Here is a 16,609-nt window from a genome sequence, read left to right on the forward strand (position 1 = left end):
ATCATATGACGCCCATTGTTTTGTAGGAAAAGTGCATGTACTTCTTATTTTTATATTGTTTCTCTTAATTTATAGCTGGCATTTCAGTTCTTACCACCACAAATTATGCAAAACGCCTATTTGTGCCAGCAAATTTACAGCAAAAACTCATGCACTTCTCACTATTCTTTTCCTATAAGTACAACCATTCCTTGCACATACGGCCCCAACATTAGCACAAAGAACATAATAGACTACTGATTTTACAATGAAAAGGGAGACAGTGCCTTCATGGCTAGAAATATTACTTGCGACACAATTCTTTACAACTTGTGCAAACCATCTTCTTGCTAGTCGCAACGAGTGTAACCTATTTTGCACCCAGTGTGAGGCTACACCAGCTGCTTTCTGCAGCTACTGCCGTTCAAGTGATCATTCCACTCATCGTGTAATCCAGGTAAGAAATGTGTAGTTGTGTAGTCAATGGAAAGGTAAAACATTTCATATATCATACAATCAAAACTGTACAATTTGGATGTTTTTCTTTTGTTTCTTCTTATGTCACCTCACAATTAGGAAACGTTATAAAACTTTACATTAAATGTGTTCTAAATTTGGGTGTATAAAAATATTAATTCATAGGCCATGGGTCCTTTGAGCAAGCACACACATATGATCTATGAAAGGATGGCAGTATTTAAGTTTCAAATAATTGGTTGTTTCAGATAAGGCGATCATCCTACCATGATGTTGTGAGGGTTTCAGAGATTCAAGACATCCTTGATATTAGTGATGTGCAAACTTATGTAATCAATAGTGCAAGGGTCGTATTCTTGAATGAGCGCCGACAACCGCGTGCTTCTAGTGTCCCCATTTGCAAGGCACCTTTGTCATCAACACATAGCTGTGAGACATGCGGTCGTGCTCTACTTGATGCATTTCGCTTCTGCTCTCTTGGATGCAATGTAAGTTATCACAAACTATCTAAGCATGTTATTTTCTAAAAAGCACAAAAATAAGAAATAAGTTTCATAATTGATGGATCGCATATATCTAATAAAATCCTTACCTTTTACAGCTTAGAGGCTTAAATATGGAAATGAGTACGCCAGCTATGGTTGAAAACAGCCCTCAATCCAATGGTAAGGATCATGTGACTAGGATCGATGATGTTGGTTCAAGTACTACAAGTGACAAAGATAGCTGCAATGACAAGAACAACGAAGAACCACCACCAAAAAGGGTTGCTCGTCACAGACGCAAGGGAATTCCCCAACGTGCGCCGTTCTTCTAATGTGAAGCTCATGACAATATCCATTAAATGTTGGGGCAAATAAGATGAGAGAACATTTGTCATGGGTACAATAAATGAATGAATGAAAGACCCCAATTGTAAGTAGGGTTGATTTCTTCAAATTGCGAGCCTTTCAAAAACATTTTACTAGTCGATTTTTTTTCTAAAAATTGTTGATTTTTCCACGGATTGAATTGTATAATTATGGATCAAAATGGCTAAATTGTTGATCTGAAAATAGGGGTAAAACACAAATATCAAAATAACAAAATAGGAGTAAAAATGCATAGGCAAAGTAGTCCTTTTATCTAAAAGTTAACACCGTTAGAGACATTTCACATTGTAGTGGTAAAGTCTCTTTTCGTTTTGAAATTGTATAGGTAAAATTACAAAGTTAAAAAAACGAGAGTAATTTCACCCTTCGCTTCAGAACAGGCGTAGAAACGCTTAAGCCCCTTTTACTTACGTACCGGCAACGATACTTCTGTTACTTCCAAGTCTAAAATTACTGACATGCGTTGGAAGGAAGAATCGAATCCATTTCTGCGAAGAATCAGTAGAAACGGTTCCAAACGGGTTTCCAGCGCAAAGAATTGAAGCGGCACCGATCCCCCTTCCTTCAATGAGTGTCGAAACGGCCATGGTGGTTTCGCACCGATTCGCTGTCCATTCTGATGATATGCCCATTCGTTAAAAATTACCACAACTGCCATCGCACCGAGAGAGCTCCCGACACCTCGGACATCAGGATGCGCCGCCTCCTCCGTGCCTCTCCCCCGAGGCTCCGACGGCCTCCTCCCCTGACGGCGACCGCGCGCCCTCCCTTGGCGACCTCCTCTGTGCCGCTCCCCCATCGACGGCCCCTCTGCTGACGGCGACCGCGCGCCGCCACCACCTCTCTGCCCCCTCCTCGCGCACGCGCGTACGCGTGAAGCACGCTGCCCAGCTGCGCACTGCCGCAACGAAGCCGACCGCGAGCGCCGAGCACCTGGCCGTGCGGCTCTGCTATGCTCTGCTCGGTGAAGCCAAGCAAGGCTTATTTTGCCCTATGATAACTCAAGAAAATATCATCATATATAAAGGGCATTTCGGTATATTCCACCACATTTACCTCTACTCTGAATCCTGGCAGACATACGAACGGTTCCGGCGAGTGATTTTGTTGAAATGTTTCTCCAGAGAATACGATGTTGAAATGTTTCTCCAGAGAATTTGAATTTGAATTTAAAATGTTTCTCCTAGAATTTGGATCCCTACCAAACGACCTCTGATGATGGGTTGACAGGGATTACGGTTTCTATAATAGTGTGTAGCAAACATATTTCCCATATGATTCTTAGGCCTCGTTTAGTATGACTGCTCTTCGGCTCGTACAGAGAAGCCCTACCAAACATTTATTAGTAGGGGCCGTTTGGAGTGTTTTCAGTGAAAAAGAGAAGTCGAAGCTGTTTCGGAGGAACCTTAGAGCAAGAGTCCTACAAGATTGGGCTAATAAAATTTTCCTTTTTCACCGAAATTACCTTTATTTATACAGTACGTGCTTGAGTAACTCTATTCAGAGAAAATGCTTAGATCTTTACATAACTGCCCTCAAAAAGATCTTTATAGAACCATGAGCAACTAAGAAAATTTCACTACACTTTTTTTAAGATAGCAGAACAAGGTTCCACCCTCTATCGTCCGGTAATTTCACTACGGTATATCCTTGCATCGTGTGAATTTTCTTTGGTTTTCTAGATTCACTAAAGAAAATCATGTAACACTAATGCTATGCTCGGATTGTTTTGCTTCTTATAAGTAATAAAATATATTATAATGTATGGCAGTGCTCTTCCGAATTGTTAGGAAAAAATCGCTAACAAAACAGCAGCCAGTATTTAATCTCGAGCAGAATCTACCGACTAGACGCGGTTTAGTTGGTGCTGGACGAATTGATGAACTTATCATCTTTTTTATTTAGGACAACCGTGGCAATAAATCGTCACATGCATGCATATGCATGCGCGCAGTACTTGCATTGCATCGCTGCATCCAAAAGTTGTCAATCAATTCCACCGCACAATTCCTCCATGTGTCCTCTTCTTTGATCAATCCATTTAATTAATTTCCGGTTAAAAATTTAATTTGAAATCTAATTAATCCACTCAAGAAACCAAATTCAATTTACACAGAAATCATCTCTCTTTCTCTTTCTATGTCACGCCGCGCACCGACGACGTACGAGTACGACAGATCAATTGGTGTTGAACGCGGAGCAGACGTCTCTGACCTCGCCGGCGTCGTCGCCGGTGATGGCGCCGATGCTGCCCATCTTGACCATGGCGGCGGCGAAGTCCCGCTCGAAGCTGCGCGCCGAGGTGCCCAGGTACGCGTCGACGAGCGCGCGGGTGGCGTTGCTGTTGGGGAGCGCGGCGTCGGAGGCGATGACGGCGAAGCCAGAGCGGATGTTCCGGAGGATGGAGTCGTCGAAGTCGGTCCCGCTGCCGCGGTCCAGCGGCAGGCGCGTGTTGAAGTTGCCCGGCGGGCACCGGGCCTTGAGCTCCGCCAGGAACGGCGCCGGGATCGACGGGTCCGCGCCCCGCCCGCCGCCCGGCAGCGGGTAGCTGTACAGCCGGTCCTTCACGAAGAAGCACGCCGTCGTGCCCACCGTGTGCGCCGCTGCGGCCGGTCTCGTACGTTTGCACCAGTGAAGTGTCAGTGATAGGCGGCTGGCGGCGTCCATGTCCATGCACGTTAAGGTGAAGGACTGAAGGTACCTACCTGTGAGGAGGACGAGGTCGCGGTCGTCGAGGCCGCTGGCGGCGAACCGTGAGCGGAGCACGCTGATGGAGTCGGCGGCGTCCGGCAGCACGTCGGCGTCGCGGAGGTTGGAGGTCAGCCCGTCGCGCCTCCCCGTGGGCACGTCGAACGACGGCCCGCCCGTCTGGTTGGCATGGGATGCATTCCAATTTCCAGCGCGTCAGGTACTCTCCCATCATCTACCTAGGTAGTATAATATCCGGTTGGATGTTACCATGGCGACGGCGTCGCGCGCGGCGAGCGCGATGATGTCGGCGCAGGAGACGACGCTGGGGCACTGGTCCTCGAGCTGCGCCTTGGCGGCGTCCACCACGTCCTGTCCGCGCAGGCCCTGGTTCTTGGCGTTGTCCACCTCGGCGTCGTTGCTCGCGCTCCGGATCAGCACCGACGCGTCGCACCCCTGCATATATTGCCGGACGCCGGACGCCGCCCGCCGGCGAAGCGAACACGCACATTACACAGGTATGTCCGTAAAAGCTAGCAGGCTAGCAGCAGTAATCGGCCGGACTTGCTGGACACAAGGACGCATACACACGTCGTATCATACCTTGACGAAGCAGTCGTGGAACTGGAGGCGGAGGAGCGCGGGGTGTTGACTTTCTTTGGATCGACTAGGGTAGATCTAGGCGGATGAACTCATAGATTCATGAAACACATGTATATTTAGACCTAGAACACTACATCGAGAGGGAGATAGGGGAGAGAGGACTGGTGATGAACCTGAGCCTCCAGATGATGTCGCGGTTGTGCCAGCCATCGCGGGTTCGGTGATGGAGGCAGCACACGGGCAGCGACGGGTGGAGTAGATGTTGCACGGACGTCGATGCAGTGCGGTCGGGCGTAGCAGTGGCGACGGCGAGGATCAGTGGAGCTTCCCGTCGCTGGCTGCGTGCCCTCTCGAGATCGGTCTAGGGTTTTGTCGGTGGGTTTGCGGCTCACGGCGAACCTCGTACTTTGAGCCGCCGGCCCCCACCTCTTTATATAGCACAGTGCGACGGGGGCCCACCAACCATGTAGGGTTGGGCGCCCCCGATCAGGGCGCGAGACCAAGGCCCAATAGGCCGTTGGGCTTATTGGTCAGGAGATCAATCTAACATTCTCCCCCTTGATCTCACTATTACTTTTATCTTTAAACTTTAAAACTTCAATCCTTTTATCCTTACTCATTTCTTCACAGATGATGCATAGAGCATGTCTCATCGTCACGGTCAATCGCCGATAGATTTAACAGCTACAATGCACGTCTCTGATCTGAAATAGTTACTTTAACTTTTGGGCCCTTTATAGTCCAGGAATCATAGGCTTTCCCTTAAACCCATGCCGGCTACATGTTCTCTGAACACGTTGGGTGGTAAGCCTTTTGTAAGCGGATCCGCGAGCATCTTTTCGGTACTTATATGCTCAAGACTTATCATCTGATCCCGGACTTTATCTTTCACAACATAATACTTTATGTCAATGTGTTTGGCAGCACCACTTGACCTATTGTTGTGAGCATACTGTACTGCTGGATTATTATCGCAGTATAATTTCAGTGGTCTATTGATGTCGTCAACCACCTTCAAATCGGGTATGAACTTCTTTAGCCAGTTCACCTGCCCCGTTGCCTCATAACACGCTACAAACTCGGCATACATTGTGGACGATGTAGTGACGGTTTGTTTTGAGCTTTTCCATAAAATAGCTCCCCCTGCGAGAGTAAACACATATCCAGACGTGGATTTTCTATTATCTCCCGCATAATTAGAATCTGAATATCCCACTATATTGAGTGAATCAGATCTTCTATACGTCATCATGAGGCCTTTCGTTCCTTGCAAATAACGCAAGACTTTCTTTACCAATTTCCAGTGTTCTATTCCAGGATTGCTCTGAAATCTGCCAAGTAACCCGGTAACAAATGCCAAGTCAGGGCGCGTACATACTTGAGCATATTGCAAGCTTCCGACAGCTGAAGCATATGGAACCACTTTCATTTGATCGATCTCATATTGGTTCCTGGGGCATTGAAAATCCCCATATCTGTCGCCCTTGACTATAGGAGCAGGTGAGGGACTACATTTGTGCATACTGAACTTCTTTAAGACTTTTTCTATGTATGCCTTTTGTGACAGTCCTAATACCCCTTTACTTCTATCTCGGTGAATCTCGATCCCTAGAACGAACGAAGCTTCACCAAGATCTTTCATATCAAATTTTGAGGACAAAAACTTCTTTGTTTCCAGTAGTAGACTGACATCACTACTAGCAAGTAAGATATCATCCACATACAGGACAAGGAAGATAAACTTCCCATTCTTAAACTTTGCGTAGACACAATTGTCCTCAACATTATCTTTAAACCCAAAATTCTTTATTGTCTGATCAAACTTCAAGTACCACTGTCTTGAAGCTTGTTTTAATCCATAAATAGATTTCTTTAGGCGGCATCCCAAACGTTCTTTTCCTTCCATGACAAAACCTTTCGGTTGTGCCATGTAAACATTTTCCTCTAAGTCTCCGTTGAGAAATGCCGTCTTTACATCCATCTGATGTAATTCCAAATCGTAATGTGCCACTAATGCCATTATGATTCTGAAGGAATCCTTACATGAGACTAGAGAAAAGGTCTCATTGTAATCAATCCCTTCTCTTTGTGTAAAACCTTTTGCCACAAGTCGGGCTTTATATCTCTCTATATTCCCTTGAGAGTCAAGTTTTGTTTTATAGACCCATTTACAGCCTACTGTTTTGGCTCCTTTAGGAATTATCTCCAAATCCCAAACTTTATTTGCATTCATTGATCTCATCTCATCTTCCATGGCCTCAAGCCACTTTGATGAATGGTCACTTTTCATGGCTTCTTCAAATGAGGTGGGATCATCCTCCATTTGAAATTCTTCAGTGTTGTACACTTCATAATCAACAGGAATAGCTGATTTTCTAACTCTTTGAGACCTTCTAGGGGCCTCCTCAATTGGCACATTTTCTGTTTGAGGCTGTTGTTGCTCCCCCTCATGTGTGGCAATAGGTTCTATAGGATCCTGAGCCACAGGTTCCTCATCTTCATTCATTGTTGCCACAGGCGGGATAACAACAGGTGCTGGCACCACAGTGTCTTGTCCTGTTGGTGCAGCAATAGTAGGTAGTGAGAAAAATGGCTCATGAATGATCGGAGTGGGTGCATACACCCGCTTCTCTTCAAGGTCAATTTCTTGAGCTACCATGCTCCCCCTAGTCATTTCATCCTCTAGGAAGACAGCGTGTCTCGTTTCCACAAACTTCGTATGTCTGTTAGGACAATAGAAACGAAAACCTTTTGACTTTTCTGGGTAGCCAATGAAATGGCAACTCACCGTTTTGGGATCTAGCTTCCCAATGTTTGGGTTAAAAACTTTAGCCTCAGCAGGGCTCCCCCACACACGCAAGTGGTTAAGTGAGGGTACTCTTCCTGTCCACAACTCATACGGTGTTTTGGGCACCGACTTACTTGGTACTCTATTGAGAATATGAATGGCGGTTTTTAACGCCTCCATCCACAGACTCATGGGTAAAGTGGAGTAACTTATCATATTACGCACCATATCCATCAGGGTACGGTTACGCCTTTCAGCTACTCCATTCTGCTGAGGTTCGCCCGGTGTTGAATACTGGGCGACTATACCATTCTCCTGTAAGAACCTTGCAAAAGGTCCAGGAACTTGTCCATATGGGGTATGCCGACCGTAGTACTCTCCTCCACGGTCAGACCTGACTATCTTAATCTTTAAATCATGCTGATTTTCAACTTCTGCTTTAAAAATTTTAAATTTATCCAACGCTTCTGTTCTTTCTTTAATTGGATAAATGTAGCCAAAACGAGAGTAATCGTCTGTGAATGTTATGAATGAATCATAACCATCCACACTTTTCACAGGAAAAGGACCACATATGTCTGTGTGAATAATCTGTAGAATTCCTGCGCTTCGTTTGGCATTTTTCTTAATTTTCTTTACATACTTTCCTTTTATGCAATCTCTACATTGTTCTAACTCTGAGAGCTCTAATGGAGGAAGAATATCATTCTTAACTAGTCTTTCTATTCTCCCCCTCAAAATATGGCCTAAACGACAGTGCCATAATTTCGACAACGCATCTTGAGCTCTCTTTCGTTTTCTGTTTCCATTGTTCGATGAGGATACATTTTCATTCACATCACATACGGAATTAACATTTTCACGAAGTGATAACAAATAAAGCTCGTCTTGTCGGAAGGCAAGACCAATACATTTATTATTAAACAATATCTGACATTTGCCATTTCCAAAATGGCAATCATAATCATCATGGTCCAACTTTGAAACACTAATCAAATTTCTTTGCAAAGAAGGTACATAAAGAACATCTCTAAGAATAATTATGAAGCCATCAGCAAGCTCTAACGGAAGATCACCAACGGCCTCAACATCTGCTTATTCTCCATTTGCTACTTTAATGAAACTTTCGCTTCTTTGCAAAGTTCTCATCGAACGGAATCCCTGTAATGAATTAGCAACATGAATAGTTGCACCTGAATCAATCCACCAAGTAGATTTTGAAAACTTTACATACAAGGATTCATTTACGAACGTAATAATGTTCTCACCTTTATTCTTCATAATCATCTTTAAGAAATCAGGACAATTCTTTTTATAATGCCCTGTCTTCTTGCAGTGGAGACACTGGTCTTTAGCCACTGGGAATTGCTGGTTCTGAGACTGTTGCATGGGACCTTTTCCAGATGATTTGGAGGAAGAGCTGTTATTATAGTTCTTTTTCTTATCTTTTAGGTAGTTGACAGAACCACCTTGTGAAACTTTTATTCTTTCCTCCTCCTGCACACACATGGCAATGAGCTTTTCTAAATCCCATTTTTCAGGCTGTATGTTGTAATTAACAACAAATGTGTCAAATTCTTTGGGCAAAGAAGCAAAAATCAAATGAATAAGGAACTCATCCTTGAGTGCCAAATCCATTGGTTTGAGCTTAGATGCCAGATTGCTCATTCTCAGTATGTGCTCTCTAATGCCACTGCCGCCACCAGAGTACCTTTCTGTCACCAGCTGCTTGATCAGCTGGGTTGCATATATCTTTGAAGAGCCAGTGAACTGACTCTTTATTCTGTCTAGGTACTCTGTGACCGTGTCACAGTCTGGAATTGAGCCCACAATAGCAGGCTCAATCGTGTTCTTTATCACTGCCAGACACTTCTTGTTGGCAGTGACCCATTTCCTATGCTCAAGGTCATAGGACATCTTTACGGGAGCAAAATCCCGCTCTCTATTCTGCCATGCAGCATCAGTCTCATCTGTCTCCCTCACCGGTGCCTCAGGTTCTTTAGGGCACGGTGTGGTGACAACCCAGTCCACCTCAGCGAGGATAAAGGCCAGGTCTATCTTTTTCTTCCACTCAATATAGTTATCACCTTTTAGAGTGGGGATTTCTTTGATACAACTCATCAAGTTGTATCCTCCTGAAAACATAATTCAAATAGGGTGAGAACAGAAATAACAACAATAATTGCATGCCTTAGTTTAACGTTGGTCAAAATTAAAACATACAATTATTTTCTACACTAATTCTACATCACCGTTGGGCAGAAATAGAATTAATGTATAACAAAAATATTATAATATTGCCATTAATCAACGTTGGTCAGAATAACAACAATATTATAATCAATTTAAAACATATCCATTTTCAAAATTAAATTCTCCCGTTGGTTCGAATTTAATAACGAAAATTACATCTTTAAATACGCAGCGGAAACTTTAACATTTAATAATCTTTTTCCTATTTTCCAGAAGCAAATTTACTATTTACTGAACAAAAAATATCGTTGGATAAATTTTGTACAGAAAATTATCATAAAAAATCAATTCAAATTGATCAAACTGTTTTCTGGAAAATAAGAAAAACAAAACTGTGACTTTTCTGTTCAATTTGACCATTTCGGCCCAGCCAGCACACGCGCGGCCCACGGCCTGCCCACGCGCGCGCGCGCGCCAGCGCAAACCGGCCCAACAGCCGCGGCCCATCCGCGCGCTCAGCGCACCCCCGCGCCCAGCCGCGCGCGCTCTCTCCCCCGCGCCCAGGCCGCAACCTGGGCCTGGGCCGGGATTTCGGCCTTGTGCCCTATCCCGCCTGGGCTGCGGCGCTGGCCCAGTCGCCCGTGGCCGTCCATCTCCATCCGACGGCTGCCCGGCCGTTTCGCCCGAACAAAACCGCCCGGCCAGCCCCTCTCCCTGAACCCTAGGTTCATTTCACTTCCTCTCCTTCTCTCTCACCCCGCAGCGCAGCTCTGAGAGACCCGCAGCAGCATCCGTCCTCAGTGGCCGAGGGAGAAGAAGGGCGGCACCGTCCAGCGCCCTCTCGCCGGCGTGCGTGCTCACCCGAGGCTGAGCACGCCGCCGTCGAGGGGCCACAGGGTGGTGCCCTGTTGCCGTGACCGCTTGGCGAGGTGCAGTGCGGATCTCGGCCCTGTCCCGCGCGCCGTTCGGGAGCGACGCCGCGGTCTCCTATCCGCGCGGTGGCGATGCTGCCGGCGGTGGGTAGAAGCCCAGGTAGACTTCCTTTTTAGGGTTAGGGTTTGGTTTTCCGATTTGAAATCGGTTCCTATCCTTTTCTTTTCCCCCGCGCGTCGGCGTGCTCGACGGCGAGGTGACCGAGCCACCCTCTTCCCCTTTCTTTGATTCATTTGTTCGGATTTTAGCCCGATTTGACGATTAGGGTTAGGGTTAGGGTTGAGACGGCCACTGTTTTCTTTTCCCCGAATCACCTTCGGGTTTTAGGGTTCGTTCTTTGCATGAAAACCGAGCCCTTCTTCTTTTCTCAGATCCGACGGATCGAGTTAGGGTTCAACCGAACGTCAGGTGACCTCTTTTCAGCTTAGATCCACACTGGATCTAATCAACTTTTCCTTTTCTAATCGGTACCCGTTCTAGATCTACGTGCCAGTAGGCTCTGGTACCATTGTTGACTTTCTTTGGATCGACTAGAGTAGATCTAGGCGGATGAACTCATAGATCCATGAAACACATGCACATTTAGACCTAGAACACTACACCGAGAGGGAGATAGGGGAGAGAGGACTGGTGATGAACCTGAGCCTCCAGATGATGTCGCGGTTGTGCCAGCCATCGCGGGTTCGGTGATGGAGGCAGCACACGGGCAGCGACGGGTGGAGTAGAGGTTGCACGGACGTCGATGCAGTGCGGTCGGGCGTAGCAGTGGCGACGGCGAGGATCAGTGGAGCTTCCCGTCGCTGGCTGCGCGCCCTCTCGAGATCGGTCTAGGGTTTTGTCGGTGGGTTTGCGGCTCACGGCGAACCTCGTACTTTGAGCCGCCGGCCCCCACCTCTTTATATAGCGCAGTGCGACGGGGGCCCACCAACCATGTAGGGTTGGGCGCCCCCGATCAGGGCGCGAGACCAAGGCCCAATAGGCCGTTGGGCTTATTGGTCAGGAGATCAATCTAACACGGGGAGGATGGTGGGGTCGTTGGCGGCGGCGTCCTGGACGGCGGCGGTGACCGTGTCCTCGGCGTCCGGGCAGGAGTCGGAGTAGAAGCCCACCTGGAGCTGGGCACTGCCAACTCCAACTCCAACAAGCAACAGCAAGAACGCCGCCGCCGCCGCCGCCGCGCCGGCTCGGGACACCATGCCGCCGCGGCTGCTGGCCATTGATAGCTCCAAGAAGATGAGCTAGCTAGGAAAGGAAACCAATGGCAACCTGCTGGCCGAGGCCGGATCGAGTCTCGGTGAATGGACGGCATGGCAAGCTGTGGAACTTGTCTTGAGGAATATGTACAAACATATGGTTTCAGTCCACTGACTTGTGCTCGCTGCCTTTGTGCAAATAAAGGTACCCACGGATGCTCTAGGTTTTTGGAAACAGTACAGATTGCCATTTGTGTACAATTTTCCCCCTTCTTTGCCACCACGATGCTGAACGTTTTGGGGGACAGTAAAACCCACGGGCGCGTGTTATCATTATCTACTGACGCGGTGGCGGCTGGTCTGGTTTCTCCAGCCGTTTTTTACTCCCGTGACTGCAAACCAACGCCACCGTCTGCCAGTGCAGCTTTGTCCGCCGGAGATCTCAATGTGCAAATGGTAGCAAGAGACCAAAGAGGATCAGTCTCAGCCTGATGTAAAGCTTCTGCTCCATTAGCTGATATGTACAAGGAACTTTTCGAAACAAGACACTGCCACTTTTCCTCAGAAAAACAGACAGTTTTCGTTTTTTTCCCCCTGAAAAAGGTAATCGGTTACCTTGTATTCTTATAAAAAAAATAATAGACCATTTCACCCATGTTAGTTACGGTTCCTACTTTGACCACATGTGTGTTGGTGACTGCTTGGTGTGACGGTAACCTCTCTTCAGTAGTCTTCTCTTCCCTGAAACCATGCATCCAACCATACACGATGGACTCTTTATTATGTACCTTTCTCTTCCTTTTCTCTTCAAGTTGTTGACCATGACGTCTCTCCTATGCTCTTTCTCTTCAAGTTGTTGACCATGACGTCTCTCCTTCTATGCTCTGTTTGATATCGCAAAATATCTCCAAATTCTAGCAATTCCACTGTCAGTTCTCTTTTTTCTTTTGCACGGCCTGAAGCAACCTCCATAGTCGTACGTTTGAACTCACACATTTGCTTTTTTCGCATCCATGCAAGTTGTATAATAATCAACCCTTAGGATCTCCCCTCACGTGTTAGCTTCTCATCCCAATTATGCTTGATTGCTCATAGCTATGAGAATTTTAATGTCAGGATACATTCGGACCCATATAGGATCTACCAAGTCCATAACCTCTCAAAGGGTTTGAAGTGGTTTCCCTCCACGCGAGATGTGAGAATCAGGATCATTTTTTTTAGTGATGAGAAATCAGGATCACAATTGCGGACCACTTCAAAAGTTTAGTGATTGAAATCCTCACTTTGAGAGTTTGTGGTGCTAGATGAGGATCTAGGAAAGTTTAGTGATTGAAATCCTCACTTTGCTTACAGTATTAGGCAAAGTTGCACGCCCATAATCTGTTGCTAGAGGACAATAAATTCCCAAATGGTCCAAGAAGGATTGTTCTACGTACCCATTGCTCTAACTCTAAATAATCAGACCTTCCTAATTACACATCCCTCCTGAGCGCCAGGCGATATGTCCGTGTATGTACTATTCTTTGATTCATCAACAGAGAAGCTTGGACCATGTGTGAGTAATTTCGAATAGCACTACACATGTACTTGTACCATACAGATTTCAGTGACAAGTATGTATGAAGTCGTACGTGGAAATTCTTTGCATACCTACAGCTTCCGATAATAAACTCAGAAAACCCGAGGCATGCATGGTACATACATACACAATAACTGCGTACTTACACCACGGTATAATGAAAGGTCTAAGAGTTGTCTGCCATTACGGTGGTCACGTACATCAAGGTTTGCACTGTTGTGAACGTTGAATATTTTTCAACACGTTTCCTCTACACTCCATGTGCCTGAAATCTCTTCACGCGACCTGCTCCCACGCCCGCGCCGCCCCCCTGCGCCCGTGCCCATGCGCCTGACCGCGTCCATGCTACCCCCGCCACCCCGCGCCCACACCACACCGGAGATGAAGACGCCGGCGGCGGCAGTGGCGGCCTCCCTTTCCAGCCTCTCCCCCTCTTTCCTCTCCAAATCCGGCAGACATAGAAGGGGTTCTGAGGGGAGGCAAGCCGGCCAGGCGGTGGGGACAGGGGCGGGCGGCTTCGGGTCCTAGCGGCGGTGGAGGCGGCCGGGCCAGGTCGGGCGGGGGTGACGCGGCAGTGCTCGCCGGAGTTGGAGAAGATAGAGGCGGGAGGGGAAGAAGGCGGCAGCCACGGGTGCGGTAGGGTCTCGCCAGAGCTCAGTGGCCACGCGGCAAGACCCTACCACGCCACGGGCGGGGCGGTGGGGGTGGGCGGTGGCTGGCACGGACGCAAGGAAGAAGAATAGTGCGCCAGCTACCCCAGCCACACGATGAAGATCCGACGGCTGTGAATAGTCGCCTGAAAGGCGCCTGAACATTAGCAAATCCCATTTTTCAAATTTTAACTGGTCAGTAATCCATCGATTCAGAGAAACTGGGAGAAAACCGAGATACATGAACTACTATGTACCTAGATACTAGACAATTCAACATCTCTATAAGCAAGTTATTTTCAGGGCTTCAGGCACAAGATGGCCTCACATGTCACAAACATTCTGTTAATTCAGCATGCTACTTCTGTTACCCTTACTACTAATGTTTGTAATTTTAGAAACCACTACATAAGTCCTCTGAATCCAACCACGTAGTATTTCCTCTCTAATTTCCTACTTGCCTTCAGCAAGAACACTAGAAAGAAGAAAACTGAATTCAGATTACCTAGATCAAGGGGAGAGGAACACGGTGAGGGAAGTGAGGCACCACAAGGGGGTGCCCTGTTCCTCTCCCCTTCTTGTTCTTCTCTACAGCCTTCTCACCCTTATTCTCACTGGCCTCCCGGGATGCTGCTTCTTCTGTCGCGTCCTTCTTTTTCCTCGCATCTTCAGCTTCTTGTTGCTTAGATGACTCCGGCGCCTTCCTCGCCATAAAACCAAAGCAATCCAAGCCCAGGACCATCTTGATACTTGAATTTTGATTATGGATCCCTCCTTTCACTTCTTGAACGTGTAAAATATAATGAGTACTCAAATATAATTGTATCGGCTTAAGCCCTCTAGGCTGCCTGTACGTCTCATATATACACTACTACAGAATGGACTTGTTGTCCCGGGCGGTAACGGCCTTTAGTCCCGGTTACCGCGCCGGGACAACGATCCCGGGATTAAAGGTGGAACCTTCAGTCCCGGGTCATCGAGCCGGGACTAAAGAGGGACCTTTAGTCCCGGTTGGTGTTACCAACCGGGACTAAAGGTCCTCCAACCGAGCAAACCTGGCCGCACCCTTTAGTCCCGGTTGGTAACCTCAATCGGGACTAAAGGTTCCTTTTCTTTTTCTTTTTTTTTGTTTAATTTGTTTTCAGTTCATTTACACATATTTGTTTAATATATAATATGTTTTTATGTACGTATTCTACGCTGCTAATATAAATACACGCATGCATATAATTACATCTAATTCTCATCTCGAGCATTATTATATTCGAATAAAGTATGAAACTATATATATTATAGATATATATGTATATATACAACACTTTCATAATCTTGTTCTCGAAAATAACGATATCAATAAACATTTAATTTACATCATTGGTTCCTTAGATCAAAGTAGAACTCGCCATTGGGATTTAGCACTTTTTCTAGAAGATATCCTGCTATTGACTCTTGAACTGCTTTCAGATGGTCTTTTTGTATGACCCTTCGTTTCAACCATTCAGTCTTGCATTTGAAATAAAAGGAAAAGTATTAATACATATATATATATATATTCATTTAAAAATAAATAAAAAATTGATATATACGTACTCTGAGGACATCTTCAGGAGTTCTTCTTATGTATGCAGTGATAAATTCACAAACGTAGTATCCACACAAGTTATTACCTGGTTCCTGCCGCAAACACCACTGTACGAGAAGAAGATTATTCTCATCATCTCACACGTAAATTGAAGTACGATATAGTAATTAAACATGTGGGGAAGTATATATAGTACTACTTACTGGTATTTCAACTACATTAAGTGGTGCCTTGCAATCTTTGCGGTGTTGCCGAATAAACTCTTTCCAAACCCTGTGCGACCAATAATGTACGATCGTTAATAAATTATGGCAAAGTCTATTCAATAATAGTTGTGCGCGAGAGATCGAAATTACCCCTGGATAATGTCTATCATATCTTGGTATTGTGCTCGCTCTTTTCTCAATGAGTCCAAGATTACTAACTGACTTGAGTTTAACTCAATGACAATGAGTATCCAGTGAAACCTGCATTGGTTTATACACACACGTACATGCATATAAGTTGTATTGATATTACATAAAATGTATAGACTACATTATTATTAACACTTGCTCAAAGTTGTACGGGAAAAGTATTGTTGTCTTGTCGTGCTGCTTCACGAAGAACTTCATGATATTCGTTTGTGCTTCAAATACCCAGTGGTCCTTGACAATAATATCGGTTTTGAATACGACATAAGGATCAATGAAGCCAATACTGGTGTCTTGTATTCTTTGGAGCTCTGACATCTGGAATCTGTATATAAATATAAGTTACATGTGAGGATAATTATATACACGTACGCATGGAAGTGAGTTTATTAAATAAAAGTAAGAATCACTTACAAACAAAAGGAGCTAATGATTGATTTGTCCAGAGCGTCCAAGTGAAATAGTTGATGCAATTCTTCGAAACTAATATGTAAGATGTCATCTCCACGGAAGTAATGATGGTCTCTAAATCTGACAAAGATCCACTGCTCACCCCTACCACACGCCTGCATGTATCACTTGTTGAGCAAGTACATTTGCGTACCCAATTCATTCAGAGCCGCAGGGTTGTACAGACTTTTGCCAAATTTATAAGTCTT

The 16,609-nt window shown here is 45.8% G+C and overlaps 2 protein-coding genes across 2 annotated transcripts; one reads left to right on the forward strand and one right to left on the reverse strand.

Annotated features, from left to right (window-relative positions):
- Positions 1-247: 247 nt before the first annotated feature.
- On the forward strand, positions 248-1,273 carry LOC136502576 (protein RGF1 INDUCIBLE TRANSCRIPTION FACTOR 1-like). Its single transcript, XM_066497831.1, has 3 exons — positions 248-436; positions 705-944; positions 1,058-1,273. The coding sequence occupies exons 1-3, from the start codon at positions 248-250 to the stop codon at positions 1,271-1,273; spliced, it is 645 nt and encodes a 214-aa protein (XP_066353928.1).
- A 2,113-nt stretch (positions 1,274-3,386) lies between these two features.
- Positions 3,387-11,819, reverse strand: LOC136505746 (peroxidase 43-like). The gene is made up of 5 exons (XM_066500894.1): positions 11,549-11,819; positions 4,620-4,657; positions 4,287-4,472; positions 4,034-4,196; positions 3,387-3,931 (listed from the first exon to the last, which is right to left on the reverse strand). The coding sequence occupies exons 1-5, from the start codon at positions 11,748-11,750 to the stop codon at positions 3,507-3,509; spliced, it is 1,014 nt and encodes a 337-aa protein (XP_066356991.1). The 5' UTR covers positions 11,751-11,819; the 3' UTR covers positions 3,387-3,506.
- Between the last annotated feature and the right edge of the window lie 4,790 nt (positions 11,820-16,609).

This window comes from Miscanthus floridulus, chromosome 14, assembly GCF_019320115.1.
Source record: "Miscanthus floridulus cultivar M001 chromosome 14, ASM1932011v1, whole genome shotgun sequence".
NCBI lineage: Eukaryota > Viridiplantae > Streptophyta > Magnoliopsida > Poales > Poaceae > Miscanthus > Miscanthus floridulus.

Bases quoted from the DNA above. Each gene is read 5' to 3' on its own strand.
- LOC136505746 (XM_066500894.1), bottom strand. From the start codon at position 11,750: ATGGCCAGCAGCCGCGGCGGCATGGTGTCCCGAGCCGGCGCGGCGGCG. The intron at 4,658-11,548 runs TGTTAGATTGAT...GTCAACACCCCG, and splicing joins CGACCCCACCATCCTCCCCG to CGCTCCTCCGCCTCCAGTTC. The intron at 4,473-4,619 runs GTATGATACGAC...CAATATATGCAG, and splicing joins TCCACGACTGCTTCGTCAAG to GGGTGCGACGCGTCGGTGCT.
- LOC136502576 (XM_066497831.1), top strand. From the start codon at position 248: ATGAAAAGGGAGACAGTGCCTTCATGGCTAGAAATATTACTTGCGACA. The intron at 437-704 runs GTAAGAAATGTG...TGGTTGTTTCAG, and splicing joins CCACTCATCGTGTAATCCAG to ATAAGGCGATCATCCTACCA. The intron at 945-1,057 runs GTAAGTTATCAC...TACCTTTTACAG, and splicing joins TCTGCTCTCTTGGATGCAAT to CTTAGAGGCTTAAATATGGA.